Source organism: Aptenodytes patagonicus, chromosome Z, assembly GCF_965638725.1.
Source record: "Aptenodytes patagonicus chromosome Z, bAptPat1.pri.cur, whole genome shotgun sequence".
NCBI classification, from domain to species: domain Eukaryota; kingdom Metazoa; phylum Chordata; class Aves; order Sphenisciformes; family Spheniscidae; genus Aptenodytes; species Aptenodytes patagonicus.
Genome location: NC_134982.1, coordinates 67,019,344 through 67,036,292, shown reverse-complemented (window position 1 = coordinate 67,036,292; position 16,949 = coordinate 67,019,344). Strand labels below are relative to the sequence as shown.

Below are 16,949 nucleotides of genomic sequence, written 5' to 3'. Positions count from 1 at the left end.
TTTTTCCAAGACTTTGGAAGGAAAATGATTCCTTATATGCAGTGTCGCAATCAAAGTACTGTTGTGATTAGTGTTGGTTAGACCCATTGTTGGAAGCTAATTTTTCCTACTGTGAAATAATAGCTTTTGTATTAGATTATCTACATTATTCTGGTCTTTTCCATGAACACACAGATGGGTCTGCAAGAAAAATGGTAGGTTGCAAAGATAGAAATTCAGCATTGCCAGACCCTTGGTGAACAGTGAGCCTCCAACAGTGATTTTACTTTGATCTGCTTCTATCCTTGGTGGAAGGTGTGATGCAACAGGGTAGATGGACACAACTAGATGCTCATTTTCATCTCAGTTAATGTTTTGCATTAGGCCTGTTCTTGCTGGGGAGCCTACAAAAAACATTGTACTGAGGCATCCCTTGAAACACCTACTTTAAATTTTCTCTGCTCAATTAGTGTTGCCTTTTAAACAGAGAAATCTCGTTAATGATTGTGGATTACCTCTTGTCAATGCCAGCTCTCAAAGAAACTGCTGCATGATCAAACCCAACCATCTTTCTCTTTGTGTATATCCTGTCTGAAGAACCAAAACTATTTTTTTCCCCCATACATTGATTAAAACACTTCATGTGCAGCATATTGGGTCATTATTTCTATGCAGCATATTGAGTCATTATTTCTAAAAGTGCCATAAAACAGAAGCTTCTGATCAAGTGATTAGTGGCAGCTTCATTTTTTAACTTTTTTTTTTCTTAAGCAGCAGAGAAAGGAATAAAGGTGTTGGTAGGACTGCTCCCAAACCTCTGCTATCATCTCTAACTGTTCTACATTCTTAATAGCAGTTGTTAATATAATTGCTGGTGTCTGCTTTTTTTTTTTTCTTTTAATCCTAATTCAGTCTGATGTAACTACTCGGTTTTTTTCAAAAACACAATTAATGCTGGAAAACTGGCAACCAAGTCTTTTATCATGTGGAGGCATGTTGCTCTGGAATTCTTCCTCCAAAAAACGGAGATGTAGCTTCAGGTAATGAGGCCAAACCTTTATGCTTATGCTCTGGTGATCAGGCCTCGTTTGTAAAGATGCTTGTGTTGTTCCAGAGAGAGATTTGTGTTGTTTCTGCCTGAGTTACGGAGCAGATCTAATTGATAGATGCTTGTGAGGTCATACTGAACACATGGATTGTGTCTAGATGCAGTATTTATCTTTTTTATTGAATTTGGTATAGAACAATTGGTAGACCTGACACTTCAGTGCCTTTGCCCTCTTCTCTGCACCCTGAACAAGTCATAGATCAGGAATTCTTCTTTCTTTTTCCTTTTTCCTGTTACCTCTGGAAGTTAAAGATAAAAATGTGATCTGATATAAGGCTGCACACTTCCTCTTCAGTAGGATTTGTGATCCTGTTTTTTGTCTTGTTCTGGGTTAGAAGATAAGGTAGGCTAGAACTAGGAGATAGGAAAACCTTTCCCCCTAAAGGCTGCCAGTGAGTTGGAGAATGAAAAGAACACATGCTGCAGTCCAAAGTAGATGTGAATGAGTGTCTCCCCAAAGGTCTTCTGCTTCACATTTTTTTCAGAAATGTGTCTGTCAAGAAGATTTGTGTCGTGTGCTGGATTTGGCCATGCCTATGTTCAGATAAATAGTTGTTGGTCACCCTGCTGAGACTCCATGAAAACTGCATCATGGGAATCTTGTGGGGTTGAGTGAAGATACATACAAGAGGGCTTTTGCTTTTTGAAGTGGATATCTGAAACGGAAACTCTTGAAAAGACGAGAGCTAAGTGGCTTATGTTCCTGTTCTAGTGTTAACTTAATACAATATCTTGTTATAGTGTCTCATGTTTCAGAGCACAGGGAATTCTTCTGTGGGTTTGTTTTTTTTTTCTATGGAACTTGATAGCAGTCTGGTTTTGATTAGACAGGGAATACAGCCAGTTAATAATAGATGGTATTTAAAGCAGAGAATTTACATACTTGCTGATGACGTCTGTGGTGTCACAGTAATCTTGCTGGTGTCCAAGTGGTAAGGTAGTGTGAAACTTGATCTGGTTATTAAGTGAAACGTCTATTCAGTTGAAGAAAAAAACTGACTTCCTCTGTCCTTAACAGTGTTGGAGGGGTTTCTGTTCAGTATTAACTCAAAAATTTCATTCATCCTTTTCATTCATCACTCACATCATATGTGAGTAGTTTTGTATGTCCGTGTTGCTATATCTTTATTATTCCCATATGAGTAGTTTTGTGTTCCAAGAGATAGCTGTGAAATAGAACACAGTAAATACTTCTGAAATTAATTACCTTGATATATAAAATAAGATTCACAATAAAAAAAAAGTCTTTAGCAATTGGGTTGTTTCCTCTTTCAGTGCTAGCTGACATCGAGATTCTACCTGTGCCTGCAGACCTATTTCATCCTAGAAATGCATAAACACGTGGTATATATGCATGTGTGCCCATCCATATGCATATGATATTCAATTAATGTGCAGCTGTATAACTTTGCCTCCATTATGCCGTGTTTGACTGTGATCTCATGAGAAGAGAATTAGCCTGCTCCTTGAACACCCTGAAGTAGTTAAATCTCAGTCTGGTTCATACCTATTCATATTAACAAACTGACCCTTTCCCTCACACAGGGTTTCACATCTCTGCTCCTTCATTAATGCTTTGCAGCTCTTCATCTGCTAGCTGTTTATCTGTCATACAAAATACATAAGAAATGCCGTACTTCAGAATCAGCTGCTTTACTTCATTCACTTTTCAGCCTTAAGTATAGGCTGTGTACTAAGTATATGGAATTATACAAATACCAAATGCATACATTATGGCTATCCTTAACATCTATTATAGCAGCTGTTAAGCAGCTCTCTGCTCCTTTGTGATGAGGGTTGCTGTAGCTCATTTTCTGCCTGTTTTGATAGTTTTGGAGTCTCAATGGTAGTCAATATTCGGCTTTCCATTTGCACAGTAAAAGTCATACTTGGTCATAGCATTATTCTGAGGCGTGTTTTTTAGGAGATTTATTTTCTCCCATAAACAGTGCTGTGTGCCACGTAACACTGGAGCATGGCTGTAGAGCTACTGGAGGCATTTTGTCTCTGAGTGACCTGACTTTGTGGAAACAGACAACATCTAAATCCTCGACTTGAGCACTGTTGTTAGTTTATCCAGTACAGAGACCACTCTAATCTGCTATGAAGAGGACAGCAGGAGGGTTTACAATGGAAAAGGTATTTTCTTCAGTCCAGGGGTGAAATAATTCAACTGTGTAAGGTATGAAAGCAAGCTCATCAGATAAGTACTCCGGATTCTGATTACACATCCAAAAAAGGTTTGTTCAGACTGGTGTGGCTTAGAAAAGATGTTTAGTAGAAGGATGGGACATACCTTCTGAGAGAAGATTTAAGACTTAAGACTTTAGGCCTAGCAAAAGGAAGGTTGAGATGTTTGCTCCTTCAGGGTGTCATAGCTGAAGGAAAGTCTGTGCTAAGGAGGAGGCCTCTGGCCTGCAGCATGCTTAGCAGGGTGTCCTTTCAAGTAGTAGCACATTTCATCTTACCCCCTTGCAGTCATCTCTGCTTGGAGCATGTTGCCGGTATGTCTCCCGAACACTGCCTAGATAAATCTCTTAATCCTGCTCCATCTCCTCTGCTTTTAAGCATGGCAGAGTCCATCATCTTGATTCGGTTTTGAGCCTCTCCCTTTGGCTTTTAGTTTCTGAAAGAATAACCAATTCCTTTATTGGAATAGACTCATGTCTGGGAGTAAGAATAGCTTAAGTAACACTATCTCTTAGTATTTGGGCCTTTCGCACTACTTTGATTCCTTTCTCTGACTCACGTTAAACCCTAGGGAAATACTGGTTTGGCTGCAGTTTTGCAAACAATTGAAGCTGTAGCTAACATCTGGTTATTCAAAACGCCTTTTTCCTCCTGCGTAACTGATCTGGAGTTTGTGGACTGCGGGAGTGGTTTGTCGTAACTTATTGTGGCTTCTGAACTTTTTAGACATGTTATCATGCGGACCAAGTAGCGTGGGTGTCCTTTGGGGCAGATGGGAGGAAGCTTTGTAGAAAGGTTTGTGTGGTTGTGGGGAATTAAGGACGGTAACCACTGTACAGTTCTGGAGTTTTTGATATCTCTTACGTATACCTGAGAAGTGTTCATGTCTGGTAAGACTATATTGGAGTTGTGAAAGACAATGGTTGTTCTTTAAGGCTCACTTTCCAAACTGTGGCCTATTAGCACATCTCTCACATTATTTCTGTTCAGTGCTTCTTACTGAAACTAGTTTTGAAAGGAACAGGGAAGAAGTTTGTATTTTAGATGACTGTCCTTAATTTTTTTCCTCTTGAAAAATCCCCATTAATGTGACACAGCATAATTTTCACAGGAAGTCTGAATTTTTCACATCCCAGAGAAGATTAGCACCAAACAAGAAAACCTTTTGAAGTTCAGAAAAACTTTCTGCAGTACGAGGAACTTGACACACCTGTCTGTCAGAAAGTTTTTGTTTCACAGAAACCATTCAAATTGGAAGAGATGAAGTTCCTCTGACTTTTAAAATACATTGACAAATAATGTACTTCTGAACACTTCATTAGAATGAAACTTAGTCCATGGCCTTGGTTAATGTATTTCATAGCACTTTCCCTATTCTGTGATTTAATCTTGAATTACTCAATTCAGTTATTGGTATATATTTTAAAAAGGAAAAAAAAAACATTTCTTGCAAAAAGTTGAGTTAGAGTGCTTGCAACTAATGTTTATTTTAACTTGCTTAGATACAAGGTATGATCCCACAGTAAGCGCAAGCCTTGGCTTTGAAAATACTCCCTGTGACTGCTGTTCTTTGTTTGGAAACTAGAGACAACTTTTTTCTTCCTTTCTTTTAGCTGTTATTTTAAATAGGCTTGGTAGTAGTACCAAATACACAATATATGTTCAATTTGAAAAATGTTTATTTTCTTATCAACAAAGTCCTGATGTCACAAAGTTTACATGCTTTGCCCTGATATTTGCAGATACAGTTCACTTATATGCAACTATTGCTAACAGTTGTAGTGAGTATCACTTTGTTTCTTAAGTGCACTTGATCCAATTTCTTTTCATGGGTTGCTGGCTTTTGTGCTCTTTTTGCAAAGCATTTATGAATCCTGGCTCACACATGAAAATGTAAGGAGTGCTTTAATTTGCTTGTGACTTGATGAACAATATTGTACTGTTTTTAAGTTATACCTGTGATCTTTCCTTCTCCAGAAGGTCAGCTAAGATTCTTCTGATGCTTTAAAGACACCTACTAGGAACTTCACTGCTGTGTGTAGCTATAGTTACCAGAAGTGTAAGGACAAATCCTTACGTAGTTATTCATTATGTGAAGGGGGCATATGGGAGGTAGGGTAAAAGATAGACATAGCAAGACCATATCAGCTAGTAGGAATACACCCAATTGCTACTGTCAGTGGCATGTGTTACACGGGTGAGTCTCCTCACGCCTGAGATATTGTGGGGGAAACTCTTGCTGTGTTTGGGTACATTCTCCCTTTTCTCAGCTGCCGAAGATGATCCTGGAGAGGTGACCAGGCTGGCATGAGATAGCTCAGCATTTCCACACACATCAGTCAGCGGGGTTAGCGTGTTGAGATGCCCTAGCTCTCTGCCATCTGAAAGCAGCTAGAGGGGATGAGTTCAGACAGTAGAGGTTCAGGAATAGTAGTGGTTAATAGGGAAGACAGACAGGATGGAACAGGCTCATAGGTTTAACTGCAAAGTAGGGATTAATTTATGCGTGAAGGAAAAGGGAATATGAGCGGTAAGTAAATAAAGCATTTAAGAGCAACAAAACATCTAACCATGCTGGCAGGTGTGAGTGAACACTAAAACCTGTGTTATAGGTATTTTTGAAACAAATTTGTAGTATGGAAGTGTGGGTGTGATACAGGCCGCTTTGATCAGTTGATAGCATTGCAGTGTAAGAATAGAAGGCTGCCCAAGGCAATGATGGACACCAGTCAGGCTCCAGGCTCAAGCAACTACATCTTAAAAATACTGCTGTGTCATGTAGCCTTATTCACTTGGGAGTTTCCATGCTGTGCAGCTCTTTTGAAATGCAGGTGTGATTGAACCTGACAATTTTGCCTCACCCTGTTCCTCATCGCACTCGTTTCTGGTATTCTCTGGCCTCCCTTGAAGCCCAAGAATTTGAGGAACAGAAACATTACAGATAGCAAGACTGTGACTAAGACATTTGCAGGATTTGCAGACTTTTGGAACAGAAGCTCCCGTATGCTTGCGGGGAGCACCTTGGGTTGGCAGTTCTCTCTACTTAAAATCTCAGCATAAAACTGCTTATTTGGGTTTTTTAGGCAAAAGGTTGGGTTCTGCTTAAAATTCTTGAATTGCCCATTTAATTTTAGTTTATGTTAGCCGAAAATAAAAGCTGGTGCCTTGTGGTCAGGCAGGGCAGATCCAAGAGTGAAGCAATGGGGAAACAATTGGTTTTTTCCTTATTGACTTTAGTGCTGTAACCCTTTCAAGGATACACAAAGCGTGACTTAGGAAGTGTCAATTCAGTGCCCCTGTGGTGGGGAGTGCTAAGGGTTGAGGAAGGATTAGATACGGGAATAGTTGCTGTATATAAACGTAAGACCCCTTGACAACAAGTCCCAGCACCAGTAAGGCAGAACTCCATGGCTTTTGTCCTGTGACATAAGCTCTAGTTTAGCTGCAAGGTAGGATACCGCCTCATTAGATTTCAATTAAGATGTTGTGAGTGTATCTTCTGATCTTACTCACCAAAGTGTAACCAAAGCAATGGATCTTTTTATGCCCTTCCTAAAAGAAAATGGAGGTTAAATTAGTCTGGAAACCTCTGTCAGCAAAACTTCTGTCTTAGTAGGAAAAGAAACTTTATTGTCAAGACACCCTCGCATGATGGCAGTGGCTGTGTTGTTGCTGTAAAATTGCAGAAATTAAACGTTATAATGGAAAGCTTCTGTAAATGGCATCATTCAGGCCAGTCATTAAATTAATGGGCAACATAGTTTGGCTTTCTTCTTTAATGCTGAGAGCTTCCTGTAGTCTTTCTGAGGCTTTAGTCTTCCAAAGGAGGGTGTGTGTATATATTTGTCATGTCATATTTTAAAGTATTGTCATTCTTCAGACCCTGCTGTTAATGACACCTTTTTTTCTCTAAATTTTCTGATTTAACATTTTATTACAAAATTATGAAAAGGGAAGCCAGGGAAAGGCTCTGATGGCACATCTCTTAGACCTCAGACTCTGATTCCTTTACATACATTTCTGAGGCAGTGGCATGTGCTGTGAAGGGGCAATGCACTGTGGTGGCAGTGCTGCTTTTGTAAAATAAAACCAGCACTTTCGATACTTTGCGAGGACCCTTTATTGTGAAAATCCTGCAGGTGGACTCTCACAGAAGAAGTAAGTGACAGGCAAAATAGGACCCAGGTTCCTCTTGCAACATTGGGCCAGAAATAATCTGCTAAGCGCTAGATACTGTCATGCAGGATGTTTTTCTCCCAACTTGCCAATCAAATTAATTTCCATTAGTCATCGGGTCTGAGTACTGAACATGGAATGCATTTTTCCTAAATGAGACATTCTCTTTGGAACAGAAGCTAGAGCTACAAATTTTGTAAGCACTGAAATATCTGCGGCAGTATTTCAATTTTCCTTTCTTCGTTGCTGAAATTCCAGTACTGGAGCTCAGAAATCTGTTCAGATGTATAATACTGTCAAGTCAGTAGATGAAGACTTTTCAGGACCTTAATATAAAAGATAAGTCATAATTTTGTTTTTTAATATGTGCTGTATTGTCAACATGTTGCAGTGGCGTTTGACATCGGTATGAATCCTGCAATACACGTTTCCATCTCTCTTTTTATTTATTTATTTATTTATTTTTCCCTCTGCAGTTCAGATGGAGAAAATGGAACAGATGAAAAAAGAAAGGCAGGAAAATCACCTACTGTGTTGCTGCAGACCCCTACCAGTGAAATGGAATATTTTGATGACCGGAGAAAAGTTGATGTTGCTAGGTAATGTCAGAAATGCTGTCAGTTTTCTTCTAGTCAGATAATCAGAATGGTTACAACCCATTCAAGAAGCTATGCTGAGTAGCAAGATTTATCAGATATCCCAGTTGTGGGTTAGCTTGCACACTATGCAAGTACACAGGAATCAGAGCCACCTTCCAGGGGTTGCTCTGTTACCCACCACAGGCAGTCACAGTAGGGGGAATTTAGACTTTGGGCTAGCTTAGCTTCCCTGTTCTAGGAAAAAATACATTGTACTGTTTGGTGCCACTGCTGGTTACATCCCTTTCACGTTCAATTTGACAGGCAGTCAAACTGAGCTGCAGTTTGAGTCCTGGGCTGTTCCCAGAACACTTTTGTGCTGGAATATTGATTGTCCATGGTAAAGCTATGACAAAAGTTTTAATTTTGGACTCTGCTGTATATTGCATCAGATTATTGTAATGTCTCTGCAAAAACAGTCATTATTCCTTTGGTGGAGAACTGGAATGCATTTGAAACTCTTGTAAAAGAAAATTAAATAATACTAAAATCCCACTTGGAGGGCTTGAATACAAATTTTGCATCCCTTTCACTTTGTCAACTGAGTAGCCAATGCAGAAGTCAGCAGTCAACCTGACACTGTGGTTTTGGTCACAAGGCAGATATTTAAAAAACATCACTTAATTTCCTGAAGCATCTTTGAGGAGAAGATGTGTGAAGAAATATGTGATTACTTTTTTTTGTTGTTGTTGCAAACTCTCCTTCCAGTCTTACCTCTCACATACAGTGTAATTGACTGTGTGCTGCTGAGGGGTTAGCATAAGTTTTTTGTAATGCTCACTGTTCGTTTCAGTTTGACCTGTACTTTGCATAGGCACACAAATACATGTTCACATATATTTTAGAGTTTTCTTCTGTGAGGGACCACCTGAGATATGCAGCCAGTCCCCCTGCTATCTAAATCACTCCTGCTGTACAATCTTTTGCCTAAATCCAGCTATATCTCCACTACACTTGGGGGTTCTCTTCCTCTCACCCTTACAGTTTTTATTGGAAATCCTGAACCTCTCAAGTTTAGGAAAGTAAAGACTTATTGTGCAGGATAAGGTGCAATAATGGAAACTTTTGTAGCACCTTTCTTTCCCCATTGAGTCTTTAGCACAACATGTTCTTCAGGTCATTCAGTATAGGAGTCCTGTGTTATGTTTTTCCTTCTGTTCTTCAGTCTGCATCTGAAGGCCTCTAAAGAAAGAGCTACCTTATTTTTATAGCTTGTTGATATGCTTTTGTTCTGTGCTAAATAGCTCTCGGGGATAATGTTGTTCTGTTCCTGATTTATGAAACACTGTTATTGCACCTCTGGTTTTGTTTTTCTGAACAGTCCATGCAATTAATTTCTCCTGTATAAAACAAACAAAACTTATTTTCCCAACCATCCACAGAGACTTTCCTCTTGTTTTCTGTACTTGTTCTACTCCAGAGTTGTTGGGTTTTTGGTTGGTTTTCTTTTTCCAATATGAATCGCTATAGCTGTACAGGTACAGCTTCCTATACAACTGGCACTCACAATTCCTTTTCATCTCTAGGATTGCTGGCTATCTTAATGATTTCATTACACTACACAGTTCATAGCCATCCTCTGACTTGTAGCACTTATGTTTCTTCTCTGTTGCACTGTCCAAATGATCTCATGTTTTGTAGTGCAAGTTCATAGCTTTCAGTACACTACCTTGCACTCTCAGCTACTAAGTTTTATCTTACTTTATCTTGCATTAGTAAGTAACATGCTTAGTGATAGTATTTCACATGTTGCCCAGAGACAAATGAACATGGAGCTAAGCACTGTGATAATTCATTAAGTTGTAAAAATGTCTTGAACTTCTTTTTACTTCCTTATAACTAGTAATTTAGAATATTCCTTCTAAATTAAAAGAAGACCTTCAGTGAGGGCTGGCATGGTTTAAGAACAAGATATATTCCTCTTTATTGCTGCATAATCCTTGATGAATCAGATAGTAGTTATTAAAGGATTAATATGTTTCATGGAAAAGCACATCCTGTTGATAACTTACCAAGACTAATGAACTCAGGCCAACATCATATGGGATGCCTTTTTAAATCTTCAGGACAAAGAGCAGCACAGATAGCCCACTTCTGACAATGGATATCAAGAGCGACTCTAAGATTGAAAGGAAAAAACGTGCCTCAAATCAGGTAGGGCAGAGGATGGACTTGTTTGTTTATACATAGTGAGAGTAAATACATATCTACCATGAGAGCCCCCTTGTTTAGCATAGTTCATGGTTGCATAAGGACATAGATTCCTTTTTCATCAGTGTGTTCGTCTGGGTAGAGCAGGATACAGACTTAATAGCCACATAGCAAAAATGAGGATTTATTGTAAAACGAGTGGGTAAAATGAGAAGGTATTGGGAGGACAGGAATTAGAAAGGGTCACTTGACTGTAAGAATATCTAATAAGCTATGTGTCTCTGGGTGTGGGGCTTTTTGTTTTTTAGCTGAAGGCAAATGCGCACTTTCATAAGCTGTTTCTAGATGTTCCCATTGATGAGCCACTGAAGCAAAGTAAGTATTAACTCCCTTGTCATTGCTGGCTGTGGGTATAAGATAATGTTGTTACGCACCAACTGTGGTGATGTGCAAGAAGGACTATCTAAATTTTAAAAACCTTAAACTCCAGCTGCCTAGAGCTACAAGGCCTTCATTTGCATGTTTTTGTTGTAGTCTTGCAAAACTTAAATTGTCAGATGTTGGGCATCTTTGGGAATTGTAGCCCGCTTTGCACTTCTTAGCAGAGTAACCTAGTGCAACATTTTTTTGGTGTGGAAGCTTCCTTACTAAAGGTACTATTTAATTGAGACAGCACTGGTCAACTGACTGGCTTGAGTATTTGCTGTTGATGATGCCTGAAGATGTAAAAGCACTGGTGGAAGAAGGACTTAAAATGTTTAAAGATCCTACTGCTCTTTGTGGTAGTTATAACAAGTGAATTCTATATAGATATGTGTAACAAATGTTTCTTGAAAGGAATACAAGGAAAGCGGTTTGTGAGTGAGATATGGTTTGCTTAATGGCTGTGAAGTAAAAGCAGTATTGCCTTGCGTGTGTTGTACCTCTGTTGGTCATCTAGTCCAGATAACTGCTATAGAGCTGAAAGTTTAAAGCTAAAACCTTTCATTAAGCTCTTTACATTTACATAATACAGTTACCTGAAAGCTAGTCAGAAAGTTCATAGGAAGCTAGGTGGTACTCTCTCGGAAAGGATTCTTGGCTTCTGGGAGCCAGTTGTGTGTTGTTATGCATTTCAGTCTTTGTCCTTCAGATATTTTGAGTCTAAACTTAGGCCTGTGAAATCTTCTGAGTTTGTCAGTATTAGTTAAATTTGTTGAATATTTCAAGGTTTGACAATGTTTACCAAAAGGTATAAACCTGAACATATTATGGCTTTGAAAAAAGAGCAAAACAAAAGACAAACTGGTAACAATTGGCTTGGGTTGCGGTTACCTTAAAGATTATAGAGTATCTATTTGTTTCAGGTTTTACCTGTGCTCTGCAGAAAGAAATTCTGTACCAAGGAAAGTTATTCCTTTCTGAAAACTGGATTTGCTTCTATTCCAAGGTTTTTGGTAAAGACACTAAGGTTAGTAAAATCTTTATGTACAGAATAGTAATGCTATCCCTTAACAGTTTATTCATCACCAGAAGCGATGCCCGAAAGTCACTCTAGAACTGGAGCAGTTATTATTAAAGATTGAGTCTCTCTCTTAAGGACTTTCTGTCTGAAAAAAATAGGTGAAAGGAAAGGATCTGACATGCAGCCGTGAGGGCATTGGCAAGCCCATGTAGCACAAAGTGTACAAAAATGTCTCTCTTGGGGTAAGTATGGAAAAGAGGAGGAGGAAGGAAGGATGAAAAGTACAAGGACTACAAGACTGTAGTTGGGGAACTGGAGGGAAGGATCAAACATATTAAGACAATTAAAGAGGAAGAACTAAAACTGGCTTCTGAGTTGAGTGGCAAAGGTCTTTGAGGGATTCTTCTAGCACTTCTTCGGTTCTGCGTAAACAGAGAATGGGGAAAGAAAAACCAGTTTGCTAGGTTTCTACTTGTGAGCCTAGTATGAAGAGCAGAAATGGGACACCAACAGTTGGGAAGATCCTAATTTACAAGATCATCATTTACTCTTTCTCGGTGCAGATATGACCTACCTAAGGCTTGGGCCCCTGTGGTGAATGATATGCATACAGATAAAAATAAAGCCTTTCCAAAAAGATTTGTGTTCTGGTTCTGTTGATTCAGAGCTTTTGGAGTGGTTTTCTTTGTTTATATAAACTCTGCTTTGTTTTTGAGCTTTTATTGGGAAACAGCTCGATTTGCTGTGAGAGTTTCTTTGGTTTCTTTCTCGAGTACATCCTTGAACAAAGTTCCTGGCTAGATCCAGACCTTTTGTCAGTGAATTGGGTGCTGAAACCAGTTTAGGAGTTGACAGTAGCTCATTTCTCTGCTGTTAACCATTTTGATGGAACACCATCCATCTTTGAAGTGGCTTTTAAAAAGGTGGAATAGGTTTAAAGAATGCTTACAATTATTAACAACACATTGTTCATAGTGACCTTAGGGGTCATTGTGTTTTACTGCCTGGCCCAAGAAACTGAGTTATTGTTGATTCCTAATTAATGGGTTCTGTTAGTTATAGGCAGTACATTAATGCGGATGGTATGTATGTCGGTGAAAGCCATGTGGCACAACCAAGGAGATCAAAATTAACAAATGGTTGGATACTGTCATTCATAATTAGTAATATCTATCTTGGCAATTAGTTTCATTAAAATTGAAGCTGCTGTACTAGCAATCTCCTGTTCATCATGAACAAATGTGACTACTTCAAATGGTGGGACAGCTTTCTAAATTCAAGCTAAGTTAAACGTATACAAAAATCTAGTAGAACTCTACCAAGTAGACTAGAAAGACCTGGAAAAAAAGATGCAGAATGATAATGATGTAGTACTGGGAAATGATCTTTGTCAACAGGGTTTTGAATGCAGGAATATATACATATTTATGTATACAATGAAAGGTGAAAACATTACAAGATAGGGTAGAGTGGACAGTATTTGTAAATGTGGCTATAGTGATAGTTCAAATTATTCAATTCTGGGTCATTGTTTTCAGAAAACATTGCAAGGAAAATGAAGAATGAAGGGGATAGGCCTGATCATTTACTTCCAGCTGTCTTCCCCTACCCCTGTAACACACACTCAAAGCTTTGTTCAGTCACATACAGCATGCACAAGCTTTTAGGAATACCATCAACAAAAAAGCAGTATAATCAGGGATATAATGAGAAATAATGTAATGGGAGGGGGAGGATGAAATCAAGCTTGACAGGAGGAGGAACCTTCTTAGCAGTCAGATACACTGACAAAGTTTCCAAGACACAAAATCTCTATTGTTTAGAACTTGTAAAACAATTTAAGCTTAGTGATAAAGTGTTTTGTTGTGAGAAATAGCAGGTCTACATGTTCTAATAAATTTTTCAACATGAATTCTTCTACCTGCAGAATTTTTTTTATTAAAAGCTTTGGTGGAGGGAATAGCTATGCAAGTCAGGAGATTTGAATCTGCAGTGTAAACACTGTGCATATTCAAAAACAAAAGATTGCTTCTGCAGAAGGAGGATTGAATAGGCTTTGAAAGACATCATTGTCTTTCCAGGTAGTTCTGTTTTGGCTATATATATTGGCCTTGAGTCTTTCCTGGAGCTAAGCATTATCTTACGCATTTTAGCTGCTTTCCAAGTTGCCTGCAGGTAAACCTTGTTTCCCGAAATAAGTATTACTCCAGATAGAAATAAAGTACTTTGCAGTGATTTTACCATTTTAATGTAATGCTGGGGTAACAGTGCAGTAACCAAGTACTTAATCCCACTTAAGTACACTTTAGTCTTGATTACAGTAATGTTATCCATCAAAATAGCATGCAGTAGAATGCCATTAACATCTCTGATTTAAGGTTCTTTGAGGTGAACTGAACCAATTAGAAAACTTCTAAGCTGCTTTTTTTATCATGACTATTAGCAGGATTTCTGCTGAAAAATCTTCTAGTTTGGTTTTGTTTTGCTTTGTTGTTTGTTTGGTTTTGGTTGGTTGTTTTTTTTTTTTAAAGTGATGCAGACTGTTCTGACTACCTGAGGATTCTGGGTTTTTCCCATCAAACACATCGTAGCTGGTCCCTTCTCCCCACTCCCCAAAAAAGCTGTTTTGAAAAGTGTTGCAAAAATTTTGTTGAACAATACAACATCCAGTTTAAGAAGAAAAGGTATAGTCAAGGGCCTGTTTGATTACCCCTTTTCAAAAGATATGACTTCTGAAGCAGGACAAATAGAGCTGGCATGTAAAAAAAAAACAGTAGAACAAATGATGACCAGATTTTAGATGCAGGCCTGGAACTAAGAATAATTAAAATTGTATGCTTTGGGTTGGGTTGGGTTGCTTTGGTTTTTTCCTGCTAGCACACTTTTTTTCAATGAAACTTAAGTACCGACTAAAGAGAGAGTTTCTAGCCCTTAGATGACAAGCAGATACTTGACTAGCCATGCTTAAACAGTGGCTGGCAATCTTGCTCCCAGGCTAATGTACACAAATACATTTTTTTGTTACCTGAAACAATTTTGCATTTCATGACTTTGCGTTGCTGTTCTGAACAAAAGTTAACAAGGTTTTATGAAACTGTGCACAGAGTAACTTCATTCTTCTGCACTGACGTGTTTTTTAATTCAGTGCTGTGATCACTCATTGAACAATCTTGGGACACTTTTAATCTTGCTTCCAAATTTCTCAGGTAGTTGTGACAGTGTGTGCCAAAGGAATTTTTAACAGGAGCTGTATCCTAATCATGTGTATCCAGGATTATTATATTTGCCTAACTCGCTAAGCTCTAGGCTTTTCAACTGAAAGTCAAACCACGTATTCGGTCCTTTGTAATATGGGGTTTATAAAAAGAGCCCATACAGAATATCTGAAGTGAAATACTCTGAAACTTAGTAGGCATTAAGCTAATGGGGTTGGATGTAAACACGAAGCAGGAAGGAAAATTGAGAACTTTTCACTGTAAACGTAGACAGTCTGGATGGCAGACACAGGAATCAGTTTAAGTAAGTCAGTGGGTGTGTGGGTATTGGACCTTTCAACATTACTGAAGGACAAGCTGTTTACTCAGCTGCTTGTTGCAGGCTAAAGGATCTGTAAGTGGTGAGAAGACTTTTATGTTCATTCTTCAACAAGCCTTTCTTGTCTGATGTGTTTGGAAATGTTTTGTTTCTAAACGAAGAAGCCTAGCTTTAAGACTGGTTTGTCCTGCAGATCTGCAGTGAACTAAGCCTGTAGTCTTGTAAGGGTCAGAAGGGATCAGGAAAGGAAGACACAAACAAAAGCCTGGATTGGCATCTGATAAATATAGAAGTAAAAATAGTTAAGAAATAGTAATAATCTGAAACCATACCTGTTCCATATGAAATATTAGTAATCAGGGACGTAGTGGAGAAATCTTTAATTGAAGAGTGGTGAAGGTCTGGCTTATCACAGTTGGTAGGCTGGCTCCTTGTGAAAGAGCATGCAGATTTGTATGCGCGTATTGAGACTCTAACACTACATTGATCTTGTTTCAGATTAGTATACCTGTGCTCTCAGTGACACTTTTGAAGAAAACCAAAACTGCCCTTCTTGTGCCAAATGCTCTGATCATAGCAACAGTCACAGATAGGGTAAGTACTGGTAGAGGGCAAAGCTATTGCACTCTGCTTGCTTTCTTTGTCTTTTTTTTTTTTTTACTTTTTTTTTCCTCGCTATTTATTGGCAGTAATATGAGTGATTCTTGAAAGTGCCAAGTGGCCATTTAAACAGCTATAGGAATTGGTCACATGTGGGCAGTTATACTTACGACCCTGGAGGATCTGGTTTCTTAGGGGATGATTCTAGCTTCTTCTGCCTCCTCTCTTGTGACAGGCAAGGACCGTTTTTATCCCTGTCTTTTTTTTGTTGTTGTTTGGATCTGCAGTAAACAAAGCTATTAGAACTTGGTGAGAAAATAAGAAACGGAATCTCTGGTTGCCACCGGCTCTCTATAATCTATCATTCCCCATTCTCCAAGACTGCTGTGTAGTAGCACTGGGGGAACTGAAACAGCTGGGTCAGGAAGTGCATGCACAGAGGGTTACCTGCTTTGTTGGCAGCTCTGACAGCATTCTTTCATTTACTTGGGTCTCTTACCTGACCAGCAATACCTTAGATGCACAAAATACAGTTGCTTACAGTGATACTCAGGAGTAGTAATTGCATCAATCATTGGAAAATGGGATTATCCTACGAGCAGCTTTAGAACCAGCCCATTTTCATTGCACAAATATTTTGTGGATGCAGGAGACTGTACAAAAAATGAGTTGTGGTTTGTTGGTTTTTTTTAAAGGGGTAGGTAAAACATAGTATGCAAAGTCTTTTTAAAAAAAAGACCAGGTCTGGACTACGTTCTGGTTCCTGCAGCAGAACATGGTAACTTTTATGTCCCTGTTCTGTGTTCCTTGTGATTAACCGCAGGTCATAGGCTTAGAAGGAGTGGAGATTTTTCCTGCAATGTGAAAGTTCTTGAAAATAGTTACTTGATCAGCAAAACCACCTATCAGTTTTATTTAGATAAAAGGAAGCTTGTACTGTATGCCTTTTCTCAAACAGTTTTGGAACTTTTGTTTTTCAGTACATGTTTGTCTCCTTACTCTCCAGAGATACCACCTACAAGATATTAAAATCTATCTGTAGGCATCTTGAGGTAAGTACTAACGGGAGTGAAGATGGTACGTAGCTTTGTGTTCATTATTACTGCTTTCCTGCTTTTAAATGCTAGGT

At 38.7% G+C, this 16,949-nt stretch overlaps 1 protein-coding gene across 4 annotated transcripts in view; it reads left to right on the top strand.

Moving 5' to 3' along the window:
- The window catches only part of GRAMD2B (GRAM domain containing 2B), a 45,249-nt gene that overhangs the window by 17,892 nt on the left and 10,408 nt on the right, over positions 1 to 16,949 (top strand). For 3 of the 4 annotated variants that reach the window (XM_076362337.1, XM_076362336.1, XM_076362338.1), the window contains exons 2-7: positions 7,930 to 8,052; positions 10,158 to 10,245; positions 10,551 to 10,617; positions 11,589 to 11,692; positions 15,719 to 15,814; positions 16,801 to 16,872. In XM_076362337.1, the coding sequence (XP_076218452.1) occupies positions 7,930 to 8,052; positions 10,158 to 10,245; positions 10,551 to 10,617; positions 11,589 to 11,692; positions 15,719 to 15,814; positions 16,801 to 16,872 (550 nt within the window). Of the gene's footprint in view, positions 1 to 3,177; positions 3,227 to 7,929; positions 8,053 to 10,157; positions 10,246 to 10,550; positions 10,618 to 11,588; positions 11,693 to 15,718; positions 15,815 to 16,800; positions 16,873 to 16,949 lie in introns of those variants that run through there. The other variant, XM_076362340.1, reaches the window with a different exon arrangement.